This window comes from Epinephelus lanceolatus, chromosome 6 (assembly GCF_041903045.1).
Source record: "Epinephelus lanceolatus isolate andai-2023 chromosome 6, ASM4190304v1, whole genome shotgun sequence".
Classification (NCBI taxonomy): Eukaryota; Metazoa; Chordata; class Actinopteri; order Perciformes; family Serranidae; genus Epinephelus; species Epinephelus lanceolatus.
This window is the reverse complement of record NC_135739.1, coordinates 6,383,609-6,398,901: the sequence shown is the minus strand read 5'-3', so window position 1 is coordinate 6,398,901 and position 15,293 is coordinate 6,383,609. Positions and strand designations below refer to the sequence as shown.

The window sequence follows — 15,293 nt, the reverse complement described above, 5'->3', positions numbered from 1 at the left end:
CCCTGTTTCCTACATCTGCATCTGAATATTCTGCATTGTTAACAGTCGTCCATGGAGTCAGCTGGTCTCAGTTTCGACAGCAGTTAAACAAACGCAGTCTAAGTGTATGTAATTTTCTCTTGACTTTTGTGCCATCACTAGATGATTCATGAAAGAACCTGCAAATGTGGGAATTACCTCATGATTAAATGGGCAGGGAGTGTCACACTGTTAGACACAGAGGAGACAGGACGTTTCTCACAAGGCGAGGTGTGTGAGAATTTCTCTGTGCCCACTGCAGCTGTGAAATTCAGACGAATACTGAACAGAAAACCTGAAGCAAAGCGCTCCAGACTGAAAGATAAAGTCAGTGGGACACCTGACACTGTGTTAGCATCCCTTTTTTCTCTCTACACCTATTCACTGCACTCATTCTGTATTAAACAGCACAATTAGTTGTCAATAGGCCTTATTCCCAGCAGACATTTTCACTCGTCACTGTAGGAAAAGCACAGTTGTTACTAACCCAGAACTGATGTGGTGTCGGAATAATTGGAATAATTAGTTCCCAACTGGGAAAATTAACGTGAACGCCCCCTCTGGTCAAAACAACAGCTCAGAAAGTTGGCATAAATTTCGGTACACGAGTTGACGTCATATATGCAGAAAAATGACGGATGAAACCAAATGTTCAGTCGATGGTAATAAACTTTTTAATATTAATCAACTCATTTATGAAGCCTATCCCAGCTGACATTGGGCGAGAGGTGGGGTACACCCTGGACAGGTCATCAGACTATCATGGGGCTCTTTAATTATCTAATTATTGCATGTCACTTGTTTTGCTCTTATGTAAGTTGTCATATGTTATGAGTTGTTGCTAGTTGCTCTCCAGTAGAGCAGTGGTTCCCAACTGGTCCAGCCACAGGGTCCAGACTTCTCCTTAGTCGTTAGCTCAGGGTCCACACAGTTTAACCCTATGGGCCTAAACGACGCAAAGCGTGTCCAAATTCACACCTGTTCTTCTCTATGGATTTTCTTTCATCATAGCGAGACACTACTCATATCACGTGAAATCACGCTAGTCCAGTGTTTTCACAAGGAAGGAAAATTATAAAGTTACACTTAAGTTATGTATAACAAAGCTTTCATACTGCTTTGCACACACAGTACTCTTGGATGGATTACTCGTGAATGCAGGGTCGCACAGAAATGCAACACATATCACATGAAAGCGCAGGACCAGAGCTTTCCAATGATACCACACACATCATTGTGCTGTCATCCCATCACGCTATAAATACAGATCAATTGTCTACAAAATAAAAACCTGACGAATTTCTTTACAATCCATTATACAGATCTTGTTATCAATCACTTCATATAGTGAGGAATAATATCATAACTATTTTCTATTATGTTAGATGTAAATATTGCATGTTTCTTTCAGATAAAACACATTTTTTCACTTGTGAATGAGTCAATGGAATTTCTTGCAATAATGAAAAAATACTGGCAATCATGTCCGCCTGGCACAAACCACCTGTTTTGGACAGCTGTGAAGTGACAGAATGTCCCACCATCATGGTTCTTATATTGCCAGATTCCAGAGAGTCTCCTCTCTTCAGATATCACAGAATATGTCTACTTCCAACTTGTTATGGTGAGATACATGTAAAAATGTAAGACATAATTAACACAGATTTTTTTCTCCATTGATATAAAAATCAATATAAAATACAGGCACATAGAAGGACATGCAATGAATGAATCAAATCTGGATAGCCCAGACTGTCCTGAAAACAAAACAAAACAAAAAAGATATAGCATGTGTATGTAGCCTTTATAATGACTGTGATATCAGCTTAAAAGTAAAGCCAGTAAAAATACCCCAAAAAGGCCTCTGGGACTAAATCACTTTGTAATATAAAAGCTTTACACTGCTTAAAATACGACACATCTTCTTTGTAGCACCCAAGTTGTTTCCACATTACAACTAAAAGTTCATGAGGACACCAAAGCCGGAAGAACAACTTCCCAACTTGTGAAATGAGACCATCCGCGGAGCACGTGAATGTAACTTAATCACATTAACAATGGCCCATTTCTATTCAAGTGTCATGGTAAGTCATGACAGTGTGACAGCGAGCCAGCGTGCACAATACCAGCACCCTGAAACTGAAGCAGCGAAATGAAATTCAGCCACATTTCATTTTATTATTCACACCTGTGTTTTTCCTACTGTAACATGTGATAGTGAAGGCCAATGGTGCATTTGGTGCTTTGTCTCAACAACAACACCTTTAATTTCTTCACTTCCTTCAGGAAATATATACTAACACCACCACAGCATGTTACAAAATAAAAAGGAAAAAAATCTACAGTTTAATGGACACAAATGGCTGTGATTGATCAAACTGTTTATCTGTGATTACAGAGCGCTTAATTTGATGCACTAATCCTTCTTCTGTCTCAAAAATAAAAATGTGAAAACACAAGAGCATGCCAAACCAAAAAGCAGTGATATAACCCCAACCCTAAAGCCGTGTTTGCCCATTAAGCAAAGAGGGAGATGTTGGTCATTGAAAAACCTGGCAAAAAGCTATTACGAAAAGGTTACCTGGCTGCAATGGTGCATCATAGCAGCTTCCAACGCCTCTCTTCCTCAATATAGTGGATGAGTAACTGAACATTTAAGTGACAACATGTGAAAAGCCCTGTTAGCAAGGTTAGAGCCAGCACTGTTTTTGGCCATGTTTGCCATTGCAGCAAAAGTTGTCTCATTTGAGACGCCTCTGGAAGGAGATAACAGCGCACACTCTGACACCACAAGCCAACACCTCCTGTCTACATGTTATGGCTGTATGTGTTCCCTTTGCTGTTGTCCCTGTTCGCTCTCCTGTAGGTCTGCACAGGTGTGCTGCATTGCCTAACGAGGTGCACTGCTCAACGAGGTGCACCTGGGATGAGGAGGAGGTGCTTAGCCAGCAGAGGAGAGAGCCTGGGATTTTATTGTCTGGTATGCTTGTCCTATCTTACTATATGACAAAATGTCTGTGTGTGTGTTCCACGTTTTTCTACTCACTGACTTGGTCAATCCATGTGAAATTTGGCACAGTGGTAGAGCGTCATGGGAGGATGCGAATGAAGCAATATTACATCAATTGGCCAAAGGGGGGCGCTATAGCAACCGATTGAAATTGCAAACTTTGAATGGGCATATACTTCATGCCCCGTATGTCGTAGAGACATGAAACTTTGCACAGAGATGCCTCTCCTCATGAGGAACAAATTTGCCTCAAGAACCCATAACTTACCCAGGCTTCACTCCAAACAGACTGGATGCAACCTTTAAGTTGTGGCAGCAGCGAGGGATCAATATTTATTTGGACCTCTTTGAAAAAACCTCTCTTAAAAGTTTTCAAACCTTGAAGGATCAATATGGAATAATCAACCAGGACCTCTTTAGATATTTGCAGTTAAGGCACCATACAAAAAGAATAATTAACAAAGATGATCTGGGAAAATCTACATCTGGAGCAGGGGTGTTAAGAATCTTTACTGCTGCATACAGAGCAGACCTAGGTGCAGGGACTGTTTCCAAGTTATATAAAGGCCTTCAGGAATTAGGTGGGACCAATACATCTTACATAAAAGAAAGATGGGAAAATCACTCTATCACTAGAGGATTGGGAAAATTTAAGTGACATGCAATGGAAATCAACTAACTCTTTGTCATGGAGAGAGTTTAATTGGAAAAACAGGGTCAGATATTTTTTAACACCTGCATTCAAGCACCCTGGGGGGAGGCAGACAACATGCTGGAGAGGCTGTGGGACAGACAGAGCAAATCACTTTCATGTGTTTTGGGAATGCACTGTGATTCATCAATATTGGATTGAAATTAGAGACAGTATGAAAAATGTATTAAGATGTGACACTGATTTTTGTTTTCAAGTTATGTATTTGGGTAAAAAGCCACACCAACTTTTAGGTTTCTCAAAATTATGTATGTTCAACATAATGCTGGTCGCCAGTAAAAAAGCGATCACAAAAAAATGGCTAAATCAAAGGGCACCCACACTAGTAGACTGGTTCAATGTGATGCATGAAATTTACATCATGGAAAAATTAACATTCGCTCTAAGACTCAAGATGGATCAATTTGACAAATGCTGGAAAGGATGGATTGATTTCATTAGCCCACATAGATCAGACTTCAGGTTATAATGGAACATCATTTGTAATGTAACCCCCATGTTTTTTTTTCTATGCTACACGCCCCCCTTTTTTTTAAATTTATTTTTTTTTTAATTTATTTTACTTTACCTCTATTTTTAATTCTTTTACTTTCTTTTCTGTTTGTCCAATTTGTACTGTTTCAATTGTTAAAAAAAGTGTACAAAGTATAATCACTCTGTATATGTTGACTTTAAACGTAATAAAAAGATAATTTAAAAAAAAAAAAAGAATCCATAACTTCCTCTTATATAGATTTTCCGTTTCCATTTTGAATTTTTTGAAAAACACTTAAAATCGATCTTTTCCTAGGAAGTTTGAGCGATCTGCATGAAACTGGGTGAACATAATCTAGGGACCAATATCTAAAGTTCCCTCTTGGCAAAAGTTGGAAAACTTACTAAAACTGATTTTCTATAAAATCGTGGCTCATCACATAAAGGTGTATAACATCTCAAGGGTTTCACCCATCACCACGCAACTTTGTAGGCATATGACCACACATAATCTGAGGGGACCCCTCCATTATTGACCCCATCAAACAAAATGGGGGCGCTAGAGAGCTCATTTCTTATCTAGGCCTAACCGCCATATGGATTTTTACTAAACTTGGTAGATATGTAGAACAGGACGCCTCAAGGTGACTGGAGAAATTTAACTCTAATAGGCAACTGGGTGGCGCTATAACAACAGAAAAATGCTTCAAAATGGCTAAAATGCGACCAATCGCTGTGGCTCCCCCTGTGGACCAATGTTGGTGTTTTCTAATGTTTGGTATGACTAAGTCATGGTATGGTATGCTGTACATAATCACTGTCAGTGTGTCATTCTGTCAGTCCCACGTTTTTCTACTCACTGACGTGGTCAATCTATGTGAAACTGCACATAGGCATTGAGGATTAGCATAGGTAGAAGGTGACAAAGCTACCAATGGGTAAGGACTAGTATTATTAAATTACGTGGATTTGACTGTTTTCAAGGTGTATTCTGTAGTTGATTTGTGTCAGCAATTGTCTTGTTGGCTTCACAAGAGTCTCTAAACATCATCACCTAAATTACCCATGTACATGCAAACTAGGGCCAAGAGTCACAAATAAAATTGTACTTAACACAATATACTGTCAAATAAAGAATGAATTAGTGTGTGAACCAAGAAGCAATGGAGAATACAAAATAATTCATACACAGACAAAAATACCTAAATATAAAAGTCCTTTACAACAGGAGCACAGACGGGGGAACTTACACGAGTGTGTGTGCGGATGTGCATCTTCAGGCCATCGTTCTTGCTGAACGCTTTGTCACAGTAGGGGCACTGGTATGGACGCTCACCTGGGGAACAAAAACCATTAGTGTGCATGAGACATCATCATTCACACATGAAACTGATACTGTACCATACAGGTTTAAAACCAGAATAAATTATGTATCCTGCCATGTTGAACGCTGCGATGTCTTGCCTCACAGATGGTTTAGGTGTGTGTGTTGCCGCCTCTGTCCTGCCCTGCCCTGCTCTAACACAGATTTGACCTGGCTGCTGGTAGACCAGATATCTTTCACTCCGAGCCTTTCACTTCTGATGTACACCGACTTTCCACTGCAGAGCAAAAGCTTACATTGGCTACACTTCATGGCTCGCTATTGGAGCTGCAACTGGCCAACAGTTTAGGAGCACATCAGAGGCAATGTGGCTTATCCCAGTTGGATCAAAAGCAGTCCGGCCAAACTCCTACTGATCCTATCTGAGCACAAGGCGATGATGACAAAGAGAAAGTGACAGGCTGTCAGTCAAACAGTCCACTGACACATGGATCTGTTTACCACGAGCTGATCCAAAGGCCAGATAGGAGCACCAGAGCTGATTACTAATCTATAGAAGGGATATGAGGTAACCTATAGAACCGCACCGAAATTAAAGTCTCAGACAGGAAAATACAGTAAAAATTCTGGGTTCAATAATTGTTTAATTTATATCATAGATCAGGGAGCCAGTGCAAACTAAATACACCTCCTGTGCTCAGAAAAAAGAGCCAGGAATCAAACTTATATTTTCTTAAGCCCCCTTCCTCATGATATAAGAATTTACGCTGTCCTGAATTTATATATATATATATATATATATATATATATATATATATATATATATATATATATATGCCTGCAAGTGTACAGTTTAATGAAACAGATATCTACAGCTACACATTTACGTTCATTCCTTACAACAGTCTAATTTCTTATCTGCTTCATAGTAACGTAATCTCTCTTCAGTGACTAATTGTTGAACAGGCAAGCAAGTCATTTTATTGATGGGGGAGATGTTTTGCCCCTTTAAGGAATAAGGTTAATTAGCTGTGTTTCCTTGGGATTCAAAATGCAAAGATGCTTATTAAATCAGAAAATCCATCTGGGGAGTATATGAGAGGAGTAATATTATCTCTCACTGCTATAAACACAACTGTGCTGAAGGAATGTTTCTCCTCCAGTCCTGTCAGTTGGTACGGACGGACTGATCGAGTTACACAGTAAATGTTTGAAGTTTCCCTCCAGACACGTTTTAAAGTGTGTTAAAGTGCTTACACTAATACTAATATTTGTTTAGCATTATTTCCCCACATCATAGATCTTCATTGAGAAATTTTGACGTTAAGTTTTGCTTTACACTGTCTCTAGTGCTGCTTGCCCTAGGTTGACCGTTGAAACAGCAGTGTGCATCAAGATGGCTGGTGTCAGTGTCAGAGGAAACACTGGAGAGATTCTGACATAAATGTCTGAGCCTCAGTCAGACCATGGATGTATAAAGAGACCTGGATACAGCCTTAGAGGTGGGCTCCTGTTCATTCCTATGAACTGTGCTCAGTGGCACATGAAGCCAAAGAAGCTCAATTTTCTATGGTATTACATTTCCTGGATCTTCAGCATTGTGGCGCCCATAGAGCAAGCGCACTACAGACTTCAGGCTTGTGTTGATATAGCATTTTATTTTTTTCTCAGTGCCAGCGTCTTTTCTGAATTGTTCCCAAAAAATTTAAAGCTGTCATAAGTACAAGGATGAATGAGTCGGTTGGGTCTTGTCACTGTGCCGAGGTGCTCTAACATTTCTACCTGTTACTGTATTTCTTTTATGTTTTTTATTGTGTGGTTGTTTGGCTGTGTTTTTTTGTGTGATGCTGTCTTGGCCAGGTCTCCCTTATAAAAGAGATTGTTGATCTCAATGGGACGAAATTTTAAAAATGAGCGGAGAGCGTATGTGGCCGCATGAAGCTGCCTAGAGAAAAACCGCCACACCTGGCATCTTTTTTCAGAGTGCTTCATCTTTGCTCTGAGCGCTTTAATTTGAAAATCTCTAAACTTTTTAGAAAGCCGCCGATGACATCACCGCTACCCTTTAGATAGATCGGCTAGTGGACATTAGATGTTGCAAAATTTGTTCTTTTTGTCGAGGTGGCGGGAACAAGAACAAAGTTCTTTCTGGCCAGGACATTTCATACTTAACGAGAAACTCGAGTGCAGAACTTCTGGGAAGTCCTCATAGGCCCCTCCCCCTGCCGCATACGTCACACGCCTACTTCAAATTTCTGACCAATCACACAATAGTTCTCAGACACCACACAAGAAAAAAGTTCCCAGATGATGTGTCGAGAACAAGCTGCAAGAACTCCCAAACCAGGGCTGCAAGAAAAAAAATGATGTCATTCTTTTCTTGCAGCCCTGTGAGAGAGAACAAATTTCTCTGTTCTTGCGGAGTATGTAAAAGCTTGATGTTGACTGTGTACTGCGAGTACATCATTAAAAAAATGTGCTGGGAGCATTTTTTCATGAAGCTCTGGGATCAAGCACTTCCCAGCACTCTGCCATGGCTTTTCTGCTGAAGAAAAATGCTATGTGGACACAGGGCCTTATCTCAGCTGAGTGTAGCCGAGGGGCTAACTCACGCCACCTGAGCAGCTAACCTGTGGTTTAGCCCTCTGCTGAGCTGAATGGGGAGAAAATCAATATAATGGTGGTGCTCTTTGTGTTTTCAGACTGAAGGGATCAAATCCTGATAATGAAATGAGTCATTTTGCAGAGGTTGTGCTCAAAAAAAAAATATCCATTGATTTAATGACGTCTCTTTCACATGATCAGTCTATGGAAAAGTCTTTATGGTCCCATGACATTGTGTGACAGACCCAGAAGCTGTAATTACACATTTGGCCACTTTAAAATTAGCTAAAATTGTCTCTAAAGCCTGACACTGTTCCTGGGGGATTGAGTCAGACCTAGACTCAGTTGAGACATCTGTTCCGTATTGGAATGGTAAGCGTCTTTGGCATCTTTTATTTTTTATTTATGTTGTTTGTTAGCTTTCTAGCTTGTAGTCTAACTGTAGTCCCTCTTTTCTCGTCAAGAGTTACAGAGGCTGCATTGGCAATTATAAATGGAAGTTTTGACAGCGTTTTGGGTGCAGGAGGTTCATCTCACTACACAGCATGGAGACCTGTTTGCAGAAGGAGTTAGCTCGCATCCATCAGAGGAGTGAAATCTCGAAAGATGATGAGATGGATGATATGTGACAGTGTGTGGCAGAATCGGTTCTGTTTGTTAAACCTACATATAAGTGGAGTTACAAATGACTGTGTGCATCATATCCAGGGAATAATGTCAGTAAATGTGGGTAAAATACAGATTTTGCTTATCTTGTGAGAATGCGCCGCATGAAAGACGGACATGGGGGGATTCATTCCAATATGTCATGAGATCGACTGGTAATAGTATTTTCATGGAAATAGGGCTTTAGACAGAGATTGGCATTCAAATTTGTTATGTACCCAATCTAGCTTACTTGGCGTATGTTTGATATTTCAGTTTTAAGTTAAGCACACAGACATCGCCTCCTTGAGAAGAGGAATGTTAAACACCTCCTCCAGTGACAAACTTTGCAGTCAATATAGTCAAGGTCAGGGGGATTTAGGGGACATAAACATAAAACACATTTGTAAGTGGAGGGGGACTTTCATATCATTTGATATTTTACATTTGAATAATTTCCTTTGAATATTGCTGCTATTTTTGTCCTAAATAAATGAGACTGACAATTTTAGCTCATGTATCCACATGTAGGGTCTGTCTGACCACTACCTTGACTACAAATGTTTATAATTCCGATGTTGGATTGTCATCTTAATTATTCACATCCCACAAATCCTTTGTCTTTAAACAGAGAAGCTACGACAGCTGTCACGTAGCAGACATACCAGTCGGGCTCTAAACCCAGCATAAACCCCCCACAAGAGGGCTTCAGAGGAGCACAAGGAGGAGCGCTGTGACACAAAGTAATAAAACGTGTAACCTCACGTTGGTGTGGAAAGGGTTAACGTGACATATGTGGACTGATTACACATACTGAGACATGTGCAGAGGGGCAGCTCGGCAGCATTCTGTCCCAAATCCCCGTCTGTGCAATTTCAGCCTCTAGGAGGCCTTTTGTTGACAAACAGGAAAATCTGAATCCCAGATGTGTTTTGAGAAAGAGGAGAGCAAATCCTATGTCTTATGTAGCATGTGTGGTATCAGGTTAAGGCCCAGCGTTAGCCTTGGGGAGTCCTGGGGAAGGCATTAGTGCGCTAATAGCACCGGAGCACAGTGTGCCAGTATACTTCTGCGGCTTGGATCACATCCCTCCCAGGAGCTGGCTATTGTCAGTTAATACACGGCACAGATGACCACACCCCGCTAACACGGAGCCTCGCAATAAGTGCACACCAATTCACCTACTTAACCTATACACTCTCAGGTTCTGGACATGTGTGCCTCATCTGGAAAATGCAAACAGAGAAAATGATGGTATTCCTAAAGAGGTCATTCATAAATACGTCGCTAATAGATGACATCCAAGCTACTTTTATCCAGCAGTCATGGCTTTTCCACTGGATCAACCTGCTCCTAATGAAAACAAGAGCAACTCAATCCTTTAGCGAAACAAGAAATAAACAAACGCTACTCAGAAACCTAAGTAGTAACATTCTTGCAACATTGCTCTCTGTTATTCGTGTGAGAGGTTTAGAGTCTGTTCTGCCGAGTGTTACTGTAACTAGAAACCCTCCACTTATTCTCCAGATTGAGCCAGATTGTTTGGGGATTATGAGGGGTGGCTGCAGCACTGAGCCAGGGCTTTATGTGTGTGGAGATGGTAACTGATTTAGCATGTGCTGAAACAGGACACCATCTCTTTGACCCTGGGTGTCTCCCCCGGCCCCTGCTGTGGCCCTCACACTCCTTGTCTGCTAATCGATCCGTTTGGCACCCCTTGTGTGTTGTATATGTGCGCGTACGGCCGTGTGTCTGGTTAGCAGATGGCCGTCTTTGTCATTTTGCTTGCCGCACGGCGTTCGTGTTATGGAGAGCGCTTTGTAGCTTCGGGGCTCCGGTCTGAAAGACATTAGTGCTGTCCGTCAGAAATTAATTCCCGGCTTCCTCCGGTTCAGTCAGACAGTGGCCCTCCACTGTCCTTCCCTCTGCCCTGTGTCACATGCCGACAGGGGCCACGGAGGTAATGTGATATCAGTGTGTTGGAGATGATAAGAGATCGCCTTTGATGAGCCGTAGGAACGCGCAACAACTTTTACACTTGACCTTTCCATTATAGCCAGGGTCTCGGTAGATTTCTCCACTTCCTCAAACAATTCCCTTAAACTTGCCCATGTGAAGGCATCACACAGACTCGCCTCGCCGCACATGCAGCAGATCCAAACTCCTGACACGCATCTCCAAATTAAGCATCCACGCGGCACCTAAAAAAAGAGATCAAGCTGCGATAGCGAGGCACTATTCATCACAGGGACAGAAAATAATCCAGTACGCGGTGATTTTACTTTACACGATTGTAACCATGACCACAGTCAAGACAAACAAAATCATCTGTACGTAAATAGGTTCAGTGATTCCAGAGTTTTACCAGATGTCCATTTGAGGGCAGTTGTTCTGTCGTGAGACCGCTTAAAGCTGCAATGTGTAGCTTTTTAAAACATCAAAAATATGGCTGTGTATAATCACCATAACAAATGACACCATGATCGAGACAATTAGGATCCTTTGTCCGGTGCCAGTGGGATAGCTCGTGCGTGTTTATAAAATTAAGACGTATTTTCCAAGAACAAGTTGCTTCATGTGTTTTATTTTCCCGTTTCTTTTCCATTACTGAAAAGGAAAAAAATACTGACTGTATATTGTTTTTAATATCATTTGTGGTCTCAGTGAGAAACTCATATTTACACAAAGAGCAGTGTGTTTCTCCTTACTTTGTGCCTCAGAGTAATCTCTGGTACAACAGTTCAATGTAAAACAAAACTGAAATAAAATGTTTTTAATGACAGTTTTCTGGCATGTATAATTATAGAAATGATTGAAAAATGGGTGGCAATTATTTACTCATGTATACATTTTTCAGGGTTGTACACGACTGGAACACAAGCTTTAGTTCAGTGAAGCAGATCTACTTTACTTGTCATCTGTAGTCCAAAAGTCAGACCGACCACTCCTTCCTCTAAGTCTCTGAGGAAAACCAGACACTGTTTGTGGCCTATATATTTATTATTCATTTTATTTAATCTGATAATAGCAGAAAATAGTGTGAGACAATTATGATTCCCCATCGGTGGAATATATCTAAGTACATTTACTCAAGTATTTATATTTTATGCTACTTTATTCTTCTTCTTACTCCACTAAATCACAGAGGCAAATATTGTACTTTTTAGTTCACTACATTACATCACATTACTTTTCATAGTACAGTTTTTCATCCCCTTCCTGTCCAGTGAAAACCATGTGTCTCCAGATGTGTTGATTTGAAATATTTGTGATAAACTAAAGAAGAGTGTTCCTTTATGTGTTGAGAAAATTCTCCTACTTAGCAGGACTTGTGCATCAGTTTTATGCAGAGCTTATGGTGTAGCCTATGCACATAGCCAACACCGTTGTGAGCATCTATACATGTGCGGTTGTGTGTCTATGTCACTCTGCAGTTACAGCTCCAAAACACTAGTTGTTGGCGGAGGTTTCTGTGAAGTGCTGTAAAGTTTAGCTGATTCAAAACACATTAAACATGGCTTAACAGAGACAATTTCAAACACAAGTACACAAATCAGCTTCACTATAACTCGCAGGATTCACAGACAAACACTTGTTTGTATCTGGACACATTTTCTACACAAATACAACATGCTAACGTTTTTAGCACAAGCCTATGGCATTTTACATTGTATAAATTAGCCTAGCAGCTAGTGGACTTTTCCTCTGCACTTTTCGCACAAATGCCTACGAAAAGTAATGCACCACAATTATATATATATGACCCACCTAATCGTGAGACAGTAATTCATGTACAATCCACGTAATTGGGAAGGCTGTAATCACATGACCAGTGCAAAAAAGGAAGTACTTCTGAGACCAAAAGTCAACGTGAGAAGGCAGGTTGGGTTGGTGGGTGGGTCAAACAAAAACAGGACTTCCCCCAAGAGAGTGGTGTTCGAAACCGTGTGAAATCTACCGAACTTTGAGTTCTTTCAAGGTACGACATCTCCATGTTTCTTTTCTTAAACCAAATGTCAATAACTTTACTTGCCTAAGTCTAACCTATGAGGTAGGACGCACCTTTATGTTTGGTACACGCCTTTATGAAAAATAACATCATTCATAGGGTGCTAACTTGTTAGGTATCGTACGAACCGTTGTATGTGCATTTTAGAAGGACTGATATTAAGTATAAACGGTTGTTAAAAGGAGTAAAAGAGTAATACCGTAACAGATGCATTAATGACATAAGTTGAATGATATCTAATTTACTAATATTATTTTCATTATCATTATTTGTAGCATTATGTAAAGCAGTAACATTTTCTTTAAATATTCTTTATTATAGAAGACAATCATCGGACAACCACCACTGAACTGTTCAACCACCCTATCTGCAATAAAATGTTGTAACAGGTCCCTGGATCCTGTGTGTTTGAATGTGCACCCCATCATCAGATGTTCTATGAGCAAGTGGCAGCATAACTATACAGTTTTTTTTAAAAGATACTATATTAACCGTTGTATGAGAATACATTGATCAGTGAGAATTTGGATTTGTTGCTCTTTCTCTGATCGGTACATCGAGGGTGCACATTTTTAATCTACAAGTTGTATCATTTCTGCTTTGGTTCCCGTGGGAGCTTTTTAAAGTCTGAAAACATAACTGATGATGTCAGGAAGTGCAAAACTAATGTTCTGGAGTGGCCCTTTAAGGCCACCATATGAGCACATTTTTCATAATTATAGCATCTTCAAATAATTATGATGGCATAAGTTTTTGCTCATAGAAAAATCAGACAATCCCAGTGAAAATTGGTGCGGCCTTTGTGTTGCTTTCAACCCACTCATGTCCGTTTCCTCTGAGTGTATTGACACATGGCGGCTTTAATATAATCATCTCAGACAGCTGTGTGGAATTGACACATTGTACTCGTGGTTACTTTTTGTTTTGTTCTTGTGCTTGTGAAACTTAAAGTAGAAAAATGTTTTATTTGTTGGTTGTGACGATGATGTTAAAACCATCCAAGTGTTCTCTTTTTGACTACTGAACATGTGCAACCACACTGGAGACCTCGGTCTGTCTGAGCATGTGGAAAAACTCTTAACACTGAAGCTTTATTCATAACACAACATAAACACAAAATCAGCATTTCTAAGGGTTAAAATGCCACGCCAATTTGTCGTAACACAGCTCATGGGTTTACACTGATTGCTGTGCCCACACATGACATGTCCTATGATGTCAGTATGACACTGGGGTTCTGGGTTCTGTCAACGTTTTTCCTTTGGCACAAATAAATTTCATGACCCCACTATGGTTATTTACCACATCATGGCACATATGGTGGGAAAATCTACTCTCACTGAGCTGTGATGTGGAGAACGACACACAACAGGGCCAAGAAGAATCATTTAGAAGATGATAGAAACATCCATCATGACTACTGAGTTCCACAAAGTCTTCAGCATCCTGGTCCAAGTTTTTTGACAGCTCACATTTTATGGGTTGTCGGTGATCTCATAAAGGCAGCTCTCTGAGAAGACGCCTGCCTCTGTGGCACTACAACTAATTTGTTTGAGCTCAACACGATGTTCTAACCAAATTAAATTGAAACAAAATCCAAGCCAAATATACAGTACATGCCTCGCCAGCTACTTAACACTCTCAAGTTGATGTTTTAGGATTTCTCTTTAATCTATTTCTCACTTTACCCATTTCTCCGACAATGCGCTTTAGTGTTTGATGGTAAAATGATAGGGAGAGGAAATCTCCAAGGAATCCGTACAAAGTCCTCTGTGTTTAGCAGGTAAATAATCAATGCTGACTTGTTCCTGTGAAGCAGGAAGACAAACAAGATCGAGCTTTCCTTTTTGCCATCCAGAGAAGCTGTCGATTTAAAGGTCTTCACCTCAGCTGGTGGCCTTCTTTAAGAGATCACTGACAGAAAAAACTAGCCGTCTTTAAAGTTTTACTTCCATTAACAGGCTCGTTTTATGATTTAAACATTTATCACACAATCTCCATAGAGAGCCGTGTGTGCCCACGAAATTACTCTCCACTGTTTGAGAACAAGATGAGTCTTGTTTGATTGTCGCTCAGGGAACGACTCACACTTTTCACCAAAGCTTATTTTTTCCTCTCACACAAAAAAGCAACAAACAAAAAAAATCCCAGTCTATAGAATGAGGGGACAGATTTACAGCCAGTCAGGGTCAAGGGTCATCCGGCTGGATGCTTTCTTGGAGTGGTCTTTTCTCTCTTTACTCCTTTCTTTCTTTGAGGTGTCCCCTCGGCTCCCACCCCTCCCCCAGCATTCCTCCCTTTTGTTTATTCTATATAAATACAATCAGACTGGGCCGCGGCCCACACTGGAATACATTCTCTCTTTCTGTTGGTTTGTCCTTCACACATGCACATGTACGTAAACACACACATGCACAGCTCACACACACACAGATACAAAGGAAGCTGTTGACAAAGTGTGGTAGGACCACCGTCCTGCCACCACTCAAACATACAC

At 40.5% G+C, this 15,293-nt stretch overlaps 1 protein-coding gene across 1 annotated transcript in view; it reads right to left on the bottom strand.

The window, feature by feature from the left end:
• The window catches only part of prdm5 (PR domain containing 5), a 56,141-nt gene that overhangs the window by 12,423 nt on the left and 28,425 nt on the right, over positions 1-15,293 (bottom strand). Inside the window, exon 14 of the mRNA XM_033621090.2 lies at positions 5,465-5,550. Coding sequence (XP_033476981.1) covers positions 5,465-5,550 — 86 coding nt within the window. The remainder of the gene's footprint in view (positions 1-5,464; positions 5,551-15,293) is intronic.